Here is a 14,356-nt window from a genome sequence, read left to right as displayed (position 1 = left end):
TCACACTGGTTGCTGGCGCCACATGTTGCCGAATTCAGATACGACTGGCGAAAGGGATTTTGCACAGCCCTTGTGAATGCAGCATAAGGACAAGACTGCTGCAGAAGACAGATTGATTTTTTTTATGAATAGACTGTGACTTAAAGGGGACCTATTATGCAAAATTCACTTTTTCATGGTGTTTTTGGATATAAATGTGTGTTGGCAGTGTGTGTACACAACCACCCTATAGTGATAAAAATCCACCCACTCCTTGTTTTTTAATCCCCATAAATCATAAGCAGTGTCTCAGAACAAGCCATTTCCAGATCCCTGGCAGTGTGATGTCACAAAGCCACAGGCCCCGCCCACAAATGTTGACAGACACTGCTGTTTGAACATAGAACGCCCTGATCGAGTTCACAGCGAGTCCGCCATTGCTGCACTGACGAGAACATCTCCCAAGTGTTTTAGGTGTTCTGTAGCTGGATGGATTAATCCACATAGCTCTCTCCATTTACTCCCTATATCTGAGCTGCTGAAAACAAGGTGGATTTACTTGGATTTACAGGAAAATGCTCCCTCAGTTCTGTCAAAATTCGTTAATGTCTGCGCGAATCATTTCACACCGGACTGCTTTGTGAACGAATATCAATACAAAGGAACAATACAAAACCGAGACTGTGCTAGAAATATGCTACTCAAGTAAAAACTGTTCATCATCTAAATCCGTGTATCATTCGTTCATTCATTTTTCTATATAAAACCAAAAATCAAAAAACAAAAAACTAATAAAGTTTTTTTTTTTTTAATTTTCCTTTTTAAATCCAAAATGAAAAACGGAAAACGACTCGTTTTCCGATTTTCGATTTTGTGCTCAAATTAAAAATGGAAAAAACGGATAACGAGCCCTCAAATTACATTTTGGTTTTCTCATTGGATGCAAGTGGCTTATGGAAGTGATCGTTATAAAGCCTCAAAGCGAGTGACATGGCCGGACTGAAGTAGTTAACAATACATATACTAAAATACAATAGTTAGAAAAATATGAGACGAAATAATTAATAAATATAAATGTGCATATACATATACAATAAATACATGCAATGTAAAAGCTAAGGAAACTGAATCATTATATAGAATATATAAAGTTGCTCAAAATATTGGCCATATACAATTTTGACTTGCAGACATAATGTTAAAGAAGAGTATCTTAGCAGTTAGAGCACAAATGTTTTAAACACTTTCTTGTTTGAGTGTAAAGTAGTTGTGTAGGAAATCAGACTGTGACTGTGAGGTTCATAACAGCAGAGCAGGAAGAAGCCCTTCACCTACAAACTAAACGTACATCAAAACAATTACCACTTTCCTGTAAAAGCTGTTTGTCCACCAGATAGATCACACCACGTTTCTGAAGAAAACAAACCACAGCAGGTTTCAGTTTGACTCAGAGCTGCTAAAGTCACACCTCAGTATGACTGGCAAGAATGTGAGATGATTGTGTTTTCAGCAGATAGTCTCATTAGATCAGAGTTTTCACTGAAATAAAGAAGAACCTTTCACATGTTTGCCTTGTTCTGTTTGTGCTGCTGGAGTCTGATTGGTGAGTAATTCATATATCTGTTTCAGAGCAATAAAGCTTATTTTTGCATTTGCTATTTTTCCCAGGTAATTTAAATCAAGCAGATGGATCCAGGTCCATCCTTCAGTGAGCCTATAATGTCCCATATATAAAGCTACTAAAACATCTTTCATTTTTAAATCTCTGTTGTTGTTCCAATGTTCTTCAAATCACATTCAGTTACAAATTCAATCCAATTTCAGACTTTGTAAACCAAAAAGAGCATTAATCAGTGACAAAACCTGTTCATGTTCTCCAGGTGTGTTTGGTGATTCACTGTCAGTGATGGAGGGAGATTCTGTCACTTTATACACTGATCTCACTGAAATACATGAAGAAGACATACTGTGGAAATATGGAGCTGAAACATCTCTGATAGCTGAAATCAGTAGAGCTGCAGAAATCTTCTCTACATCTGATGGTACTGATGGGAGATTTAGAAACAGGCTTAAGCTAGATGTTCAAACTGGATCTCTGACCATCACAAACATCACAACTGAACATGCTGGAGTTTATCAACTAGAGATAAGTGGAGCGAAACTGACAACAAAAACATTCAATGTTTCTGTCTATGGTGAGTAACGATCATTTGTCCAAATGTTCACACATCCTTGTTTTATTAGAGTGATATTTTGGGTTCGGTACAAAATAAACTGAATCAACAGCATTTGTGGTAAAATGTCACTAAACAAAACTAAATGTACTGATATTTCTTTTAAAATGGAAAAAAAAAATGTTTACGGTAAAGTGCTTAGAATCAGTGATTTTTAAAGTGAACAATTATTTGGAAAAAATTTGTCTAAAAGAAACGTATTAAATTATTTGAAAAGCAGAAATGTGAAGCTTATAATTTAAAACATTAATTAATCTAAAAACATTAATTAATCTGTTAACTTGTGTATATTATTTGAGGATTATGGTCATTTTAGCATTTATTGTGTTGTCAAAGCAACAAAGTTGTAAAATCAGAACTTTACACAGAAAAAGTTAGTTAAGCATTTTTTTCCCATGCTAAAACCATGTTAACACTTATTTTGTTCACATCTTGTGGCTTTACTATTGAAAAAAAAAGTGTTTTTTTATGAATTGGCCCCATTCAAATTGTAAAGTGTCTCAATATAACAGATTTTTTTGTGGAAATGAATTTTTGTGGTAATCAACATTATGCCACAAATGCTTTTGATTGAGCTTAACTTCTTATAAATATTCCCATATTCCTTTAAATATTTACATACTGAAATATTTAATCATTTTATAGTTTGAGATGACAGAAACACTCACTAACCATCAACACTACACCAAAATTAAGATTTAACCATCTGTTTATTCTGTTTTCCAGCACGTCTGCCAACTCTTAACATTACCAGAGACTGTTCATCATCATCATCATCATCTTCATCATCATCAAATTGTTCATTGGTGTGTTCAGCTGTGAATGTGAGTCATGTGACTCTCTCCTGGTACAAAGGAAACAGTTTATTGTCCAGCATCAGTGTGTCTGATCTCAGCATCAGTCTCTCTCTACCTCTGGAGGTGGAATATCAGGATAAAAACACCTACAGCTGTGTGCTGAACAATCCCATCAGCAACCAGACTCAACATCTGGACATCACTCAACTCTGTCACACATGTGCAGGTATAGTGGTGTTGATATTAACCTTAATTTACTAAGCTGATCTATTACTTTATTTAGTGCTGATAGACTGATAGATGGACAGATTTATTCACACTAACGGCTCATTCTGTCCATTACAGATCAGGGTCTACCTTTATTGTACATAGTGTTGATCTCTGCTGGATCTCTGTTGATTGTAGCTGTGGTCGTGATGGGCTACATCTGCAGGAGATGTGGAAAAACAGGTAAGGAGAAAATGCAATTAATCTGGTGAAAATATTATTTTTTTGAGACACAAATTTTGAAATAATATTGAAAACCTTGTTGTTTTAACACATCTGTGATTATTGTCAATTCAGTCCAGACACACAGAGCTGCTTCAGCGTTGTGTAAACCAACAACACGAACAAAGGTAAGATCATTCATGACTAAATTGCAAGAAGTTGTTGCAGTCAGTTAATTGAAGTTTTGTTTAATATGCATCAGATGGTCAGTGAACAGATGTGGGTTCCAACTGTCATTACCTTCAGTATGGAGCAGATCAAAAGGACAGTTTAATCAGTTTTACACTTAGTGTATGTATTGTTTGCACCTCAGTATAAACACTGAAAATATATCCAAAATGTAACATTTATTGTATTTTTTTATTTTATTTTTTTTTTTTTCATTTTTTTTTCAGTAACAGTAATATATTAATCATTTTAAAAAATTCTCAGCTTGTTAGTATGCTTAGAACATGAGTTTGAGTGAGTTGAGGATTTATTTGTTGACAACAATATAGATTCTCTTTTAATTCTTTTTCACGATAAACTCTTCAGTAAACAATATGTGTGATTAATTGAAATTGTTTACAATGACATTAATCATCACAACATGATCAGACATTTGAACAAGCGATTACTAATGGTGTTAAAGTTAATTTAACGTTTAAAGTCAGTTTATACTCATTAAAATATCTGTATATTTTGTGTTTTCAGCCAAAAACAACTAATTTATATTTATTAATGTGCATAAACAAATGTCCTTTGAACACCACAAGGCTTAATGTCAAGAAAAAAAAAAAAGAAAAAAAAATGAATTACTCCTATAAATCAATTTAATAATTTAACTTTGGCATTATTATATCAAACTAATAATAAAATGTTCAAGAAAAGCATCCCTTTTATTGCACATGGCTCTGTTTTTGGATTAGCGTTTTATGTTTTATAATAATTTTGGAACTTTAAATGTATGCAACACTGTTTGACCTGAAAGTATCAAACCAACTGCAAAAACCCCCCCCCAAAAAAAACATATCTGTACATTTGTAATCTTGTCTATTGTGTACAGTCAATATTTTACCCTCTGTACTGTACTGTACTGTATTGTATTGTATTTTATTAAATGTAGTTAATTGCATTTTATTGTTGTTTTATATTCCAATTTATTGACTTTTTTCCTGTGTATGTCAGTAATATGTACATTTTCTGCACTTGGAAAGAAGCTCTTGCACCAATACAGTTTCCTTTTCTTTGTAAACTCACATGTCAATAAAGCTCATCCTACTTCTGATTCTGAAAATTACTCAGAATATTATTCCCTATCTTGCACAAGGCCAGTTTTAGGGAGTACACATTTATACTTAAAATATAGAATATTTATTCTATTTAAATCAAGTTTTTAATTATTTATTTTTATAGTGCAACACAATGAAGAAAAAAAAATAGACATAAATATAGACCGCACACAATAGACATGATTATTGTATATTATATTGTATATTATATATTATGTATGTATGTATATATATATATATATATATATATATATATATATATATATATATATATATATATTACAAATATACATATGTTTTTTTTTTTTTTACTTTAGGTCAAACAGTGTTGCAGTTTAAATGGGTTCAGTGCTGTAAAAAAAAAAAACAGATTAATAATTTGAAAAACACGCCTTATAAAAAATACCAAATTAATAATCTGAAAAATAAGCCTTGTGCAAGATGAGGAATATTATGGTAGTTTGATATTTTAGATCAAACGGTGTTGTAGTTTAATGGATTTACAGTATTGCATACATTTAAAGTTAAAATATTATAAAACATAATGCTAATTCCAAAAATATAGCCATGTGCAAAAAAAGGATATTTGTCTGAACATTTTACTATGCAAAGGACATTTGTTTATTGTGTGTTTCTGAGTTGGTTAAACATTAAATTAGGTTTGCCGTGCGTTATTACTGGACACTGCCGATAATGAAACAGCAACTTGAACTCAACAAGAGTGCAACTTTATGCAAATTAACCAACGTCGACATTATGGTGAATTGTTATGGATTGTATTCATTACATGTAAACACATTTGACCGTTAGTTTGGCCTACACCTAAGTAAGCCTGATGTGGTCAGTGGCCTACTAGCCTATAAACATTTCTTTGTTACTCTAAAATCACCCAACAGATTCAGTTTTATTCCATTAGATTTTCAGTGGACAGAAAGTAGGACACAGAGTTGTTACCCATGTTGTGCTGAACTCTGTCCTCGAGCTGCAGCTGTTCTGCGGTTCATGATTATCTGTGGTTAAATGCAGCTTTAGCAGACAACGGTTACTTTACAGACGTGCTGCAACAAGTGTCTTTTTTATGTGAAAGACAATCATACTCAGTACAGAAGCTGTCATGACAAAAACCTTCAAAACTTAACCTGTTTGATGATTTAACTGTTTAAAAAGATGTGCTGAACTGGATGATTGATGTCATTTCCTCCTGCCGGTAGCATCTGTTCTGTAGTTCTTTGTGGGGGGGGAAATTCTCAGTAATTGTAGATTCAGCTTTGCACCTTAAAAATAAAAAGACACAAGATAGAAACATTAATAAGATCTTATAAAAGTAATTCATACTGTTCTGCGATTCATTTAGCCTAGGCTTACTGACTGAGATTGTGTTTCCAATTGCAGAAATCAAAGATGGAGGCTGTGTATGGAAATGTTCCCAAAAAACGATGATCTACCTGAACTGATGTTCATACTGGACAATACCTCACACTTTTAAGTTTTCTTCACATTTATTCTCAGCCAGGATGTTTTCGTTCTGTCTCTGTTTTGTTCTTTGTACCTACTACATCTTTTGATTTTAATCAATTTTTTGTGGGCACATACTCTGTATTAGTTTAATTCAGTGGTTCACAAATAGCACACAATCTCAAATAAATATTTTTTTAGTATATCATAAAAGCCTATATATTTTATTATTGCTGGACATTTTGTCAAATGTATCACAAGCACATCATCGCTCTCTAGTGTCCAAAGCAGAAATCACATTTCTTTAAGAACAGAGCTAATTTTACCCAGTGCGCTATAAACAGATGCTGCTGTACTTATGAATGACCCGCAAAGGAACCAATAAAACAGTCACAGGGCCAAAACTTTTCATTATCTGTTGATCTAGAAAATCAATAGAATGTTTAAAATGATAAAATAATCTCATATGGTAGTCATTCATCAAAACGATTCTCTAATCGATCTGTTGTAAACTTACAAATTTCGTCACAAACAAATTTACAGATGAGTGATTTAAATCTATATTTATGGCACTTACATGAGCAGAGAACATTTTTCCAGAAACGTGAAAAAGATGGCAACATTAGTCACTCCCTCAGCCAACAAACACCATTGCAGCAGTTTAGTTTTATATAATCCAATGTCAAGGTAACATAGTGCTATCTTTAATAGATGTAAGTTAACTGTGGAAGCGTCAGAGTCTGTGAATGTTTTTCCTCTCGACGGTTCATCCTGCAGGTGGCGCTCGGCACTTCAGAGGCTTATTGGAGACGTAGGTGCGCTAAAATGTTGAATCTTTGAGTGTATTTTTTTTCGAACCTTTCTTACCATTACTGGTAAAACATGAGAATGATTGTGTAAGCTCGATCATAACTTAACATGAATTTTGGAAAACATTGATCCAGGCCTCCACTTCTCAGTTTCTCTAGAAGAAAAGACCAAGGTTAACTCGCATGTTCTTCAAGAGCTATTTGGCTCAGATTGACCAAGATACCAAAGTCTGCAATCAAGAGCCTGAGATCTCAAACATGAACTCAAACTAGCTGGACCCTAACTTTACTTTTTTGAGTGTCTGCAGAGCTGTTAGGAGAGGTGGAGGTGTACAGTACCTGCTATTTAAAGATGTCTATTACTGCAAGCAAGTGGTGATTACTTGTCTTTTTAATATTTGAGTATTGTGTTAAAAGGTGCTCTTGCATTCTACTTATAGTCATTTACAGGCCTCCAAAATATTCTCCAGCCTTTGTGGAGGACTTTACAGAACTGTTATCAGCAATTTCCTCAGAGTTTGACTGTTTTGCTATTACTGAAGATTTTAACATCCACATAGAAAATGCAGAATCCAATATGGCAAAAGAACTGGAATACTTTTGATCTGAGCATGTACATGGACCCACACACAATCGTGGACACACTCTAGATTTAATTATTAGTAAAGGTCTTAGGTTAAATCCTCTGTGTGTGAGGAATGAATAAATACAGCAAAAGAAAACATTAAACTTTCTTTTATTGTCTTTGATAGTCAGCCACAACTGAAAAATAACAGATATAAATCTAGGAATGAATAATTCATTTAAAAAGCCACAATGAGTGTTTTCACACATACTGGCGGTATAAAGTGATATGTTGTTTGTTTTCACTCAATAACATTTCTAACTGCGGTGACCTCACATTGTGGCCATAGTATATCCCTCTGGAGTCTGAGGCTGATTTGGGGCCTGGAGAAGTTTTGACATTTACATTTAGTCATTTAGCAGACGCTTTTATCCAAAGCGACTTACAAATGAGAGTAGTAGAATCAATCAAATCAACATGAGAACAACAGTATGTAAGTGCTGAGTGAAGTCACAGTTATGTCAGTAAAGTGCTCATAGTGAAATTTTTTTTTTTTTAATAAATACACAGATAGGAGAAGAATATTAGTCAAGGTAAGTGCTACTACTACTGGGTCAAGTGCTGACGAAAAAGATACGTCTTTAGCATTTTTTTTGAAAATGGCTAGAGACTCAGCTGCTCGGATAGAGCATGGTAGGTCATTCCACCAGCCAGGAACAGTCCCGGAGAAGGTCCGTCAGAGTGATTTTGTGCCCCTATGTGATGGCACCACAAGGTGCCGTTCACTTGCAGAATGCAAGTTTCTGGAGGGCGCGTAAGTCAGAAGCCTTGACATTTTGTGCTTTTTCAGTTGTTCATAAACATATTAATGACATGAGTGTCATTACACTGTATTTGTTGTGAATCATCACTCGACAAGGGATCCATTTGCAAGCTTTAATGAAAGATGCAGGGTCGTACAGGCAGGGATCAGAAACAGCAAACACAGCAACGTAGAACAGACAGTATCGTGGTCAGAGACAGGCAGTAGGTCAGGGTCATAGGCAAGTATCACAGTCCAGGGAAACAGGCGGAGGTCAATAGGCAGGCAGCGGAGAATCAGTAGACGGTCTGTGTGAACTGGCAGCTTAAATAGCAGTCCTAACCAGCTGCAGCTGGCGGATGATCAGGGTCCAAGGTACGGGGCTTATGGGAAATGTAGTGTGCGTCAGTGTAAGTGAGTGGGTGGATGCGTGAATGTCAGTATTCCGGGGAAGGAGCCCTCTGCTGGCCAGCGGAGGGAATCACGGGGTTCGTCTCCGTGACAGTATTCAGCACAAACTAGGCTAACATAATATATGAGAAACATGTATGCACATGTTTGTATTTTTGAAGGAATAATGTTTATGCATGGTTATTGAAAAAACAAAAAAACTTAAGTCACTGAAATAAGGCCCAAAAAAGTATAGTAAATCTGTGTTTACCATATTACTTTAATTGTATGTTGTAGACTAGAGTTTTTGCTTTAAAATTATGTAAAAATTATTCCTACTTGTTTATAAAAAACAATATATTGATTTAGGTTTTGTAAGACACTTTTTGCCAAGAAACACAGTATGCGTGGAGGCATGAATCACCACTGAATAATGGGCCATTCTCACCTGAGAAGACAAAAGAATTGCATAATAATGAGCTGAAATGACTTGCATATTAATTAGGCCTTTCAGTCAGGTAGGCTGTGAAAAAAACCTTCTGTGATGATCAAGCTCATCATGTTATATGAAACATACAGGAAAATATTATTACAATATAAAATAATGGTTTTATATTATATACTTTAAAATATAATGTATTTCTGTGATGCAAAGAGTCTGAATAAAGGCTTTTAGTTTAAAAGCATGCACATTTGGAGAAATATTGGATTCTCATATGTTTATGTTAATTTTCTATACAGAGAAGTTATATTTATTTAATATTCTTTGTCATCACTATGAGTGCTGGTGTTTTCAATTCATACTTGCAGTCGGATGGCGCCCTGAACACCTTTAGTCCACAAATACATCTAAAGAAGAAGAGGCTATTCCACGAATGGTGTTTTCAATTCATACTTGCAGTCGGAGGGCGCTCTGAACACCTTTGGTCCACAAATACATCTAAAGAAGAAGAGGCTATTCCATGAATGGTGTTTTCAATTCATACTGCAGCCGGAGGGTGCTAAAGAAACAAAAACTCATCTAAAATACATCTTTAGAAGAAAATACACCAGGAAATAACTGCATGTCTTCCAGAGTTCGCTAACCATGGCTTTTATATCCAGATAAACACTTTTCAAGACAATAAATACACGATTGAGACGATGTATGCCTGTATTGACCTGAGAATTTGTGTCTGAATAGCGCACTTGGGTAAAGTTGGTTTTATATTCGCACATTCGGACTTCTGATAAATTCAGACTTTCCAATAAATGTGCAATAAATTAATTTTTGCGAATTTTAAGCAGCGACATGATATTGACAACCAACGATTGTCAAATTACAACATTTTTCACAGTCGATCAAAATAGGCAAGTATTGTTTTAATAGCATATTTACTTGTGAATGTCCACTGAATGTCCAATGTAATGTGATTAACAAGACTATTGAATACGGATGTCAGAATGTGCGAATATAAAACCAACTTTACCGAAGTGAATAGCGCTTGCTCCGTGGGCGTGGCCGCATTAGCGGATAATGAGCTGAATCAGACTTCTGACATGGCTCTCTTTTCATACAGATTATATAAACACAGAAGGTTTGTTTTCGATTTGACTTACATGATTTAAAGGGCACCTATTATGCAAAATTCACTTTTACATGGTGTTTGACCATAAATGTGTGTTGGCAGTGTGTGAGCAAAACCACCCTAGAATGAAAAAAATCCACCCAGTGTTTTTTTTACAATCTCAATAATTCATAAGCACTGTCTCAGAACGCCCTGTTCTAAGATTGCTCTCACTGTGACGTAGAATTGCGCTAAGTCCCACCCACGTGGTTTGATTGACAATCTGGTTTTGGCATAGACCCTGCCGTCTGTGATCTGTCAACCATCCTCCATTGTTTCAACGACAGCCAGTAATGTCTCCTAAGAAACATAAGTGTTCTGTTGTGGGATGTAATAATGAACATAAGTGGGGCAATAAAACATCAGAGCCACTGAAAACGCAGTGGATGGATTTTATTTACGAAGGAAAGGCGCCACTCAAAATTCCAAAATACGTTTATGTTTGCGCGAATCATTTTTTGACTGACTGTTTTGAGAACAAGGGTTAATTCAAAGCAGGTCTTGCTTCAAAGTTAATCCTCAAGTGTGGATCGTTGCCTACTGTTCGCGATCCAACGTCACCTCCAGAAGAAGTAAGTGTATTTAATGTTTTTTGAGCAAATAGTCATTTCAGTCGATATCAGCCAATTCAATAACAAATGCATCTAAAGTTGTTGTCGTCGTCGTAGAATGTCTGTGTATATAATTTAAACCTTGTTTGTATAGTGTGTATCTAACGTACTTAGCAAACGTTATCACAGTATTTGTGTTTGTAGTTTCAAAAAATTGCGCGAACGTTATCACAGTGTGTGTGTGTGTGTGTGTGTTGCACATCCATAATTGCAAAGGGGATGCGATTAAAACTCTATAAGTACATAAATGTATCAAATAACCATTCAGAGACGTCCTGCTCCATTCTCAATTGTGTTTCTTCTGCCGGAGTCTCTTCATCATCTGGGTCTGATTCCGGTTCAAACATGTACGGCTGAATGCCATACAAAACAGTGGGTCTCTCACTCTCAGGCATTCTGCTTCTACCGACTGTTTATTGCCATAGGTATGCAAGTTAGGCCCTCATCCAAAGGCAGGGCGGGGATATGCAGCTCATTTATATTTAAGGTGATACACACCAAAACAGCTCTTTTTAAAACAGGCCCCAAAAATGACATTTTCAAATGGTTATAATAAATTAACTGTGGGGTATTTTGTGCTGAAACTTCACAAATACATTCTGGGGACACCCAAGACCAATATTACATCTTGTAAAAAGGGGCATAATAGGTGCCCTTTAAAACCTGACATCTTAACGTTTTTTTAGACATAAGTGTAATTTTTCTGTGATTAGTATTCACTAAGTTACAGTTAATTTTCTGAGAACTATCAGATTGGACTTCGTTTTCTGTTTTCTTTATTTTACAAAAAGCATAACATTTTGTTTTTACTCTGTGTACTCAAAAGACATTCTATAGTTTAAATTGATATATTACTTTTGTCAAAAGACATAAAAATGAGTATTTTAAGTCTGTTTTGCTGCAATGTGAAAAAAAATCCTGCATAACGCGTCGAAGCGGGATTAGACTCCAGAGGGATATGCACACAGTACACTTTTAGCTTACATTGTGACTGCATAGTAAGATTACTTTGAGTTCAGATTGTTGACTGGGTGCACTAAGCATCTTTGTTCATTGATGTTATGCCTGGTGTATTATTTAATGTTGTGTTTAACTGTGTAGTTCACAGTCATCACTGCTTATTGATGGGTAAGAATTCAGTTTGACCTCTGACCTGTGACTTTTTTCAAACATCAGTTTTGATGATGGATTGATTCAGTACTTTATTTCACTATAAAGAAGGTTTATCTAGAGAGGAAGTCAGACTGTGAGGTTCATAACAGCAGGAAGAAGCTCTTCACCTACAAACTAAACACAGATGAAACAAATGGCCACTTTCTTGCACAAGATGTCTGTCCATCTAACAGATCAACCCTCTGAAGAAAACCAACCGCAGCAGGTTTCAGTTTGACTCAATATATGAGCTGCTAGAATCACACCTCAGTAGTGTACAATGGTACACAGTTTTCTTTTTTTCTTTTTTTTCCTCCATGAACACAAATATTCAGTTGACTTATAAAACCATTTTAAAAGTAAGCTCAAGAGTTGCCATGTAATTCAAGGAGAGATTGACAATATTGCACTCTTCTTTTACGTAATATAGTCTATACCTTTCAAACATTATCAGTGTTAAATGATTAAAATTGTTTTCCACTATTAAGAGCAGTTAAAGTCTTAATAAGAGACAGAAGAACATTTATATGTAGTCATATCATGTGTGTGTGTGTGTGTGTGTGTGTGTGTGTGTGTGTGTGTGTGTACAGGTTTATAGTACATTATATATAGTAAAACCTGAAATAACCTATATTGTGGGGACCAGTCAGCAGTCCCCATGGGGGAAATGGATTAATAAACATACTAAATGATGTTTTTTCTTTTGAAAATGTAAAAAGGCTGAACGTTTTGTGTGATTGGGTAGGTTTAGGGGTAGGGTTAGTGTAGGGGGGTAGAATATACAGTTTATGGAGAGTCCCTACATCGGTAGTGAATCAGACGTGTGTGTGTGGCACTAGAAGGGTCAAACGCTGTTGAGGGAGGATTCACAGAGGTTGAGTGTTTACAGCCGACAATTGTATTAGTTCAGACACTGAACCGCTGAAGAAAATGTTTCACATGTTTTTGTTCTGTTTGAGCTGCTGGAGCCTGACGGGTAAGTTATAAAACCTAATATCTGTTCCCCCAAAAAAGTGACAAAATACTGCTACTGTTTAGATTAGACCATTACACTTGCTGTTGTCTCACATCAAATCAAACCAAGATATTATCTAAGATATTATTGTGAGATGTATTATTCAGTTCTCTGTCCGGGAATTTTTATTGGCATTTCAGCCCTGGAAAAGTAATGAAAATGTAATAAAATGTTAAAAGTCATTGAGAATCATTTGAATTATTCTATAATAATAAAAAAAAAAACTCATAGTTGAGGCTCAGAAAGTGAATCATCCAAAGGTTTTTATTTAAAAAAGAAAAAAGAAAAAAATTGACTGGTCCCTGTTTTTTTTTTTAAATTATGTTATTGGGAAAGGTAGGTAGGTAGACAAAACACATGCTCACAATGACTCATCATACAAAAGCAGCTAACATCATCTCTCTGTGAAGAACTGACCTCACTGTTTTACAACAACTTACACATTGGTGCAGGGAAAAATGAAACATAGGAAGTATTGATCAAGAGCCCAAACTAAAGCAAACACTTATCTCCATGATGGTGGTATATTTTTTTCTTGACCAAAAATCCAAAAATACGTCAACATTTAAATCTCTGTTCATTCTCAATAAAATTCTTCAATTCTAAATAAAGTCAGTCTGGTTAGTAACAAGTGAAGCTGGTAATGCTGTTTGTGGAGCTGTTTAATCAGATCTTCAGAGATTTAATGTCTTTTATCTTCAGTTCATCTAAGGCTGTGGCTGAAGAAAGTTGTAGTTCTTGTGTTTTTGCTTTCATTCAGTGATCCTGCTTGTTAACAGTAGGTGTTCATCACTAATGCTCAATCCTCACTTCATTAATCGGTTAATTATCTCATTAACTTTAACTCTGCTTCAATGTTACTTTCATAGGTGTAATTTGCGGGTGGGACATGTCCCTACCACTTTTTGAAAGGGTCGATATTGTCCCAACCACTTTTTGAAACCTCTCGCGGCACGGATATGTAATAGCCTACAAAAGAAACAGCTCTAGTTGATTATCAATTTGAGTTAATAATAGGCGATTTGGCACTAGAATGTGTTGTTTTTGAAATCATGTTGAGTGCTCATTGTCGCTGCTATCAGAGGCGCAACAGTGTTCTCTTGCCGCTCGTGCACACTAGTGTTCACACGGACGAGCGCTTCAATCTATCGCTCTGTTGCAGAGACTCTCCGTTAGGTTA

The 14,356-nt window shown here is 35.3% G+C and overlaps 1 protein-coding gene across 2 annotated transcripts; it reads left to right on the top strand.

Moving 5' to 3' along the window:
• The first annotated feature begins 1,416 nt into the window (after positions 1 to 1,416).
• On the top strand, positions 1,417 to 6,550 carry LOC137027923 (SLAM family member 5-like). 2 transcript variants are annotated; one of them, XM_067396548.1, is made up of 6 exons: positions 1,417 to 1,582; positions 1,860 to 2,174; positions 2,940 to 3,236; positions 3,356 to 3,460; positions 3,575 to 3,627; positions 6,163 to 6,550. In XM_067396548.1, exons 1-6 carry the CDS (start codon positions 1,543 to 1,545, stop codon positions 6,208 to 6,210), a joined length of 858 nt encoding a protein of 285 aa, XP_067252649.1. In that variant the 5' UTR covers positions 1,417 to 1,542; the 3' UTR covers positions 6,211 to 6,550. The 2 variants fall into 2 exon arrangements, with proteins under 2 accessions (XP_067252649.1, XP_067252648.1); XM_067396547.1 differs by lacking the exon at positions 6,163 to 6,550 and adding an exon at positions 3,702 to 4,926.
• The last annotated feature ends 7,806 nt before the right edge of the window (positions 6,551 to 14,356 follow it).

This window comes from Chanodichthys erythropterus, chromosome 10 (assembly GCF_024489055.1).
Source record: "Chanodichthys erythropterus isolate Z2021 chromosome 10, ASM2448905v1, whole genome shotgun sequence".
In the NCBI taxonomy this organism is placed as follows: domain Eukaryota; kingdom Metazoa; phylum Chordata; class Actinopteri; order Cypriniformes; family Xenocyprididae; genus Chanodichthys; species Chanodichthys erythropterus.
Note: the sequence above shows the minus strand (reverse complement) of the source record. Positions and strands in the feature narration are given on the sequence as shown.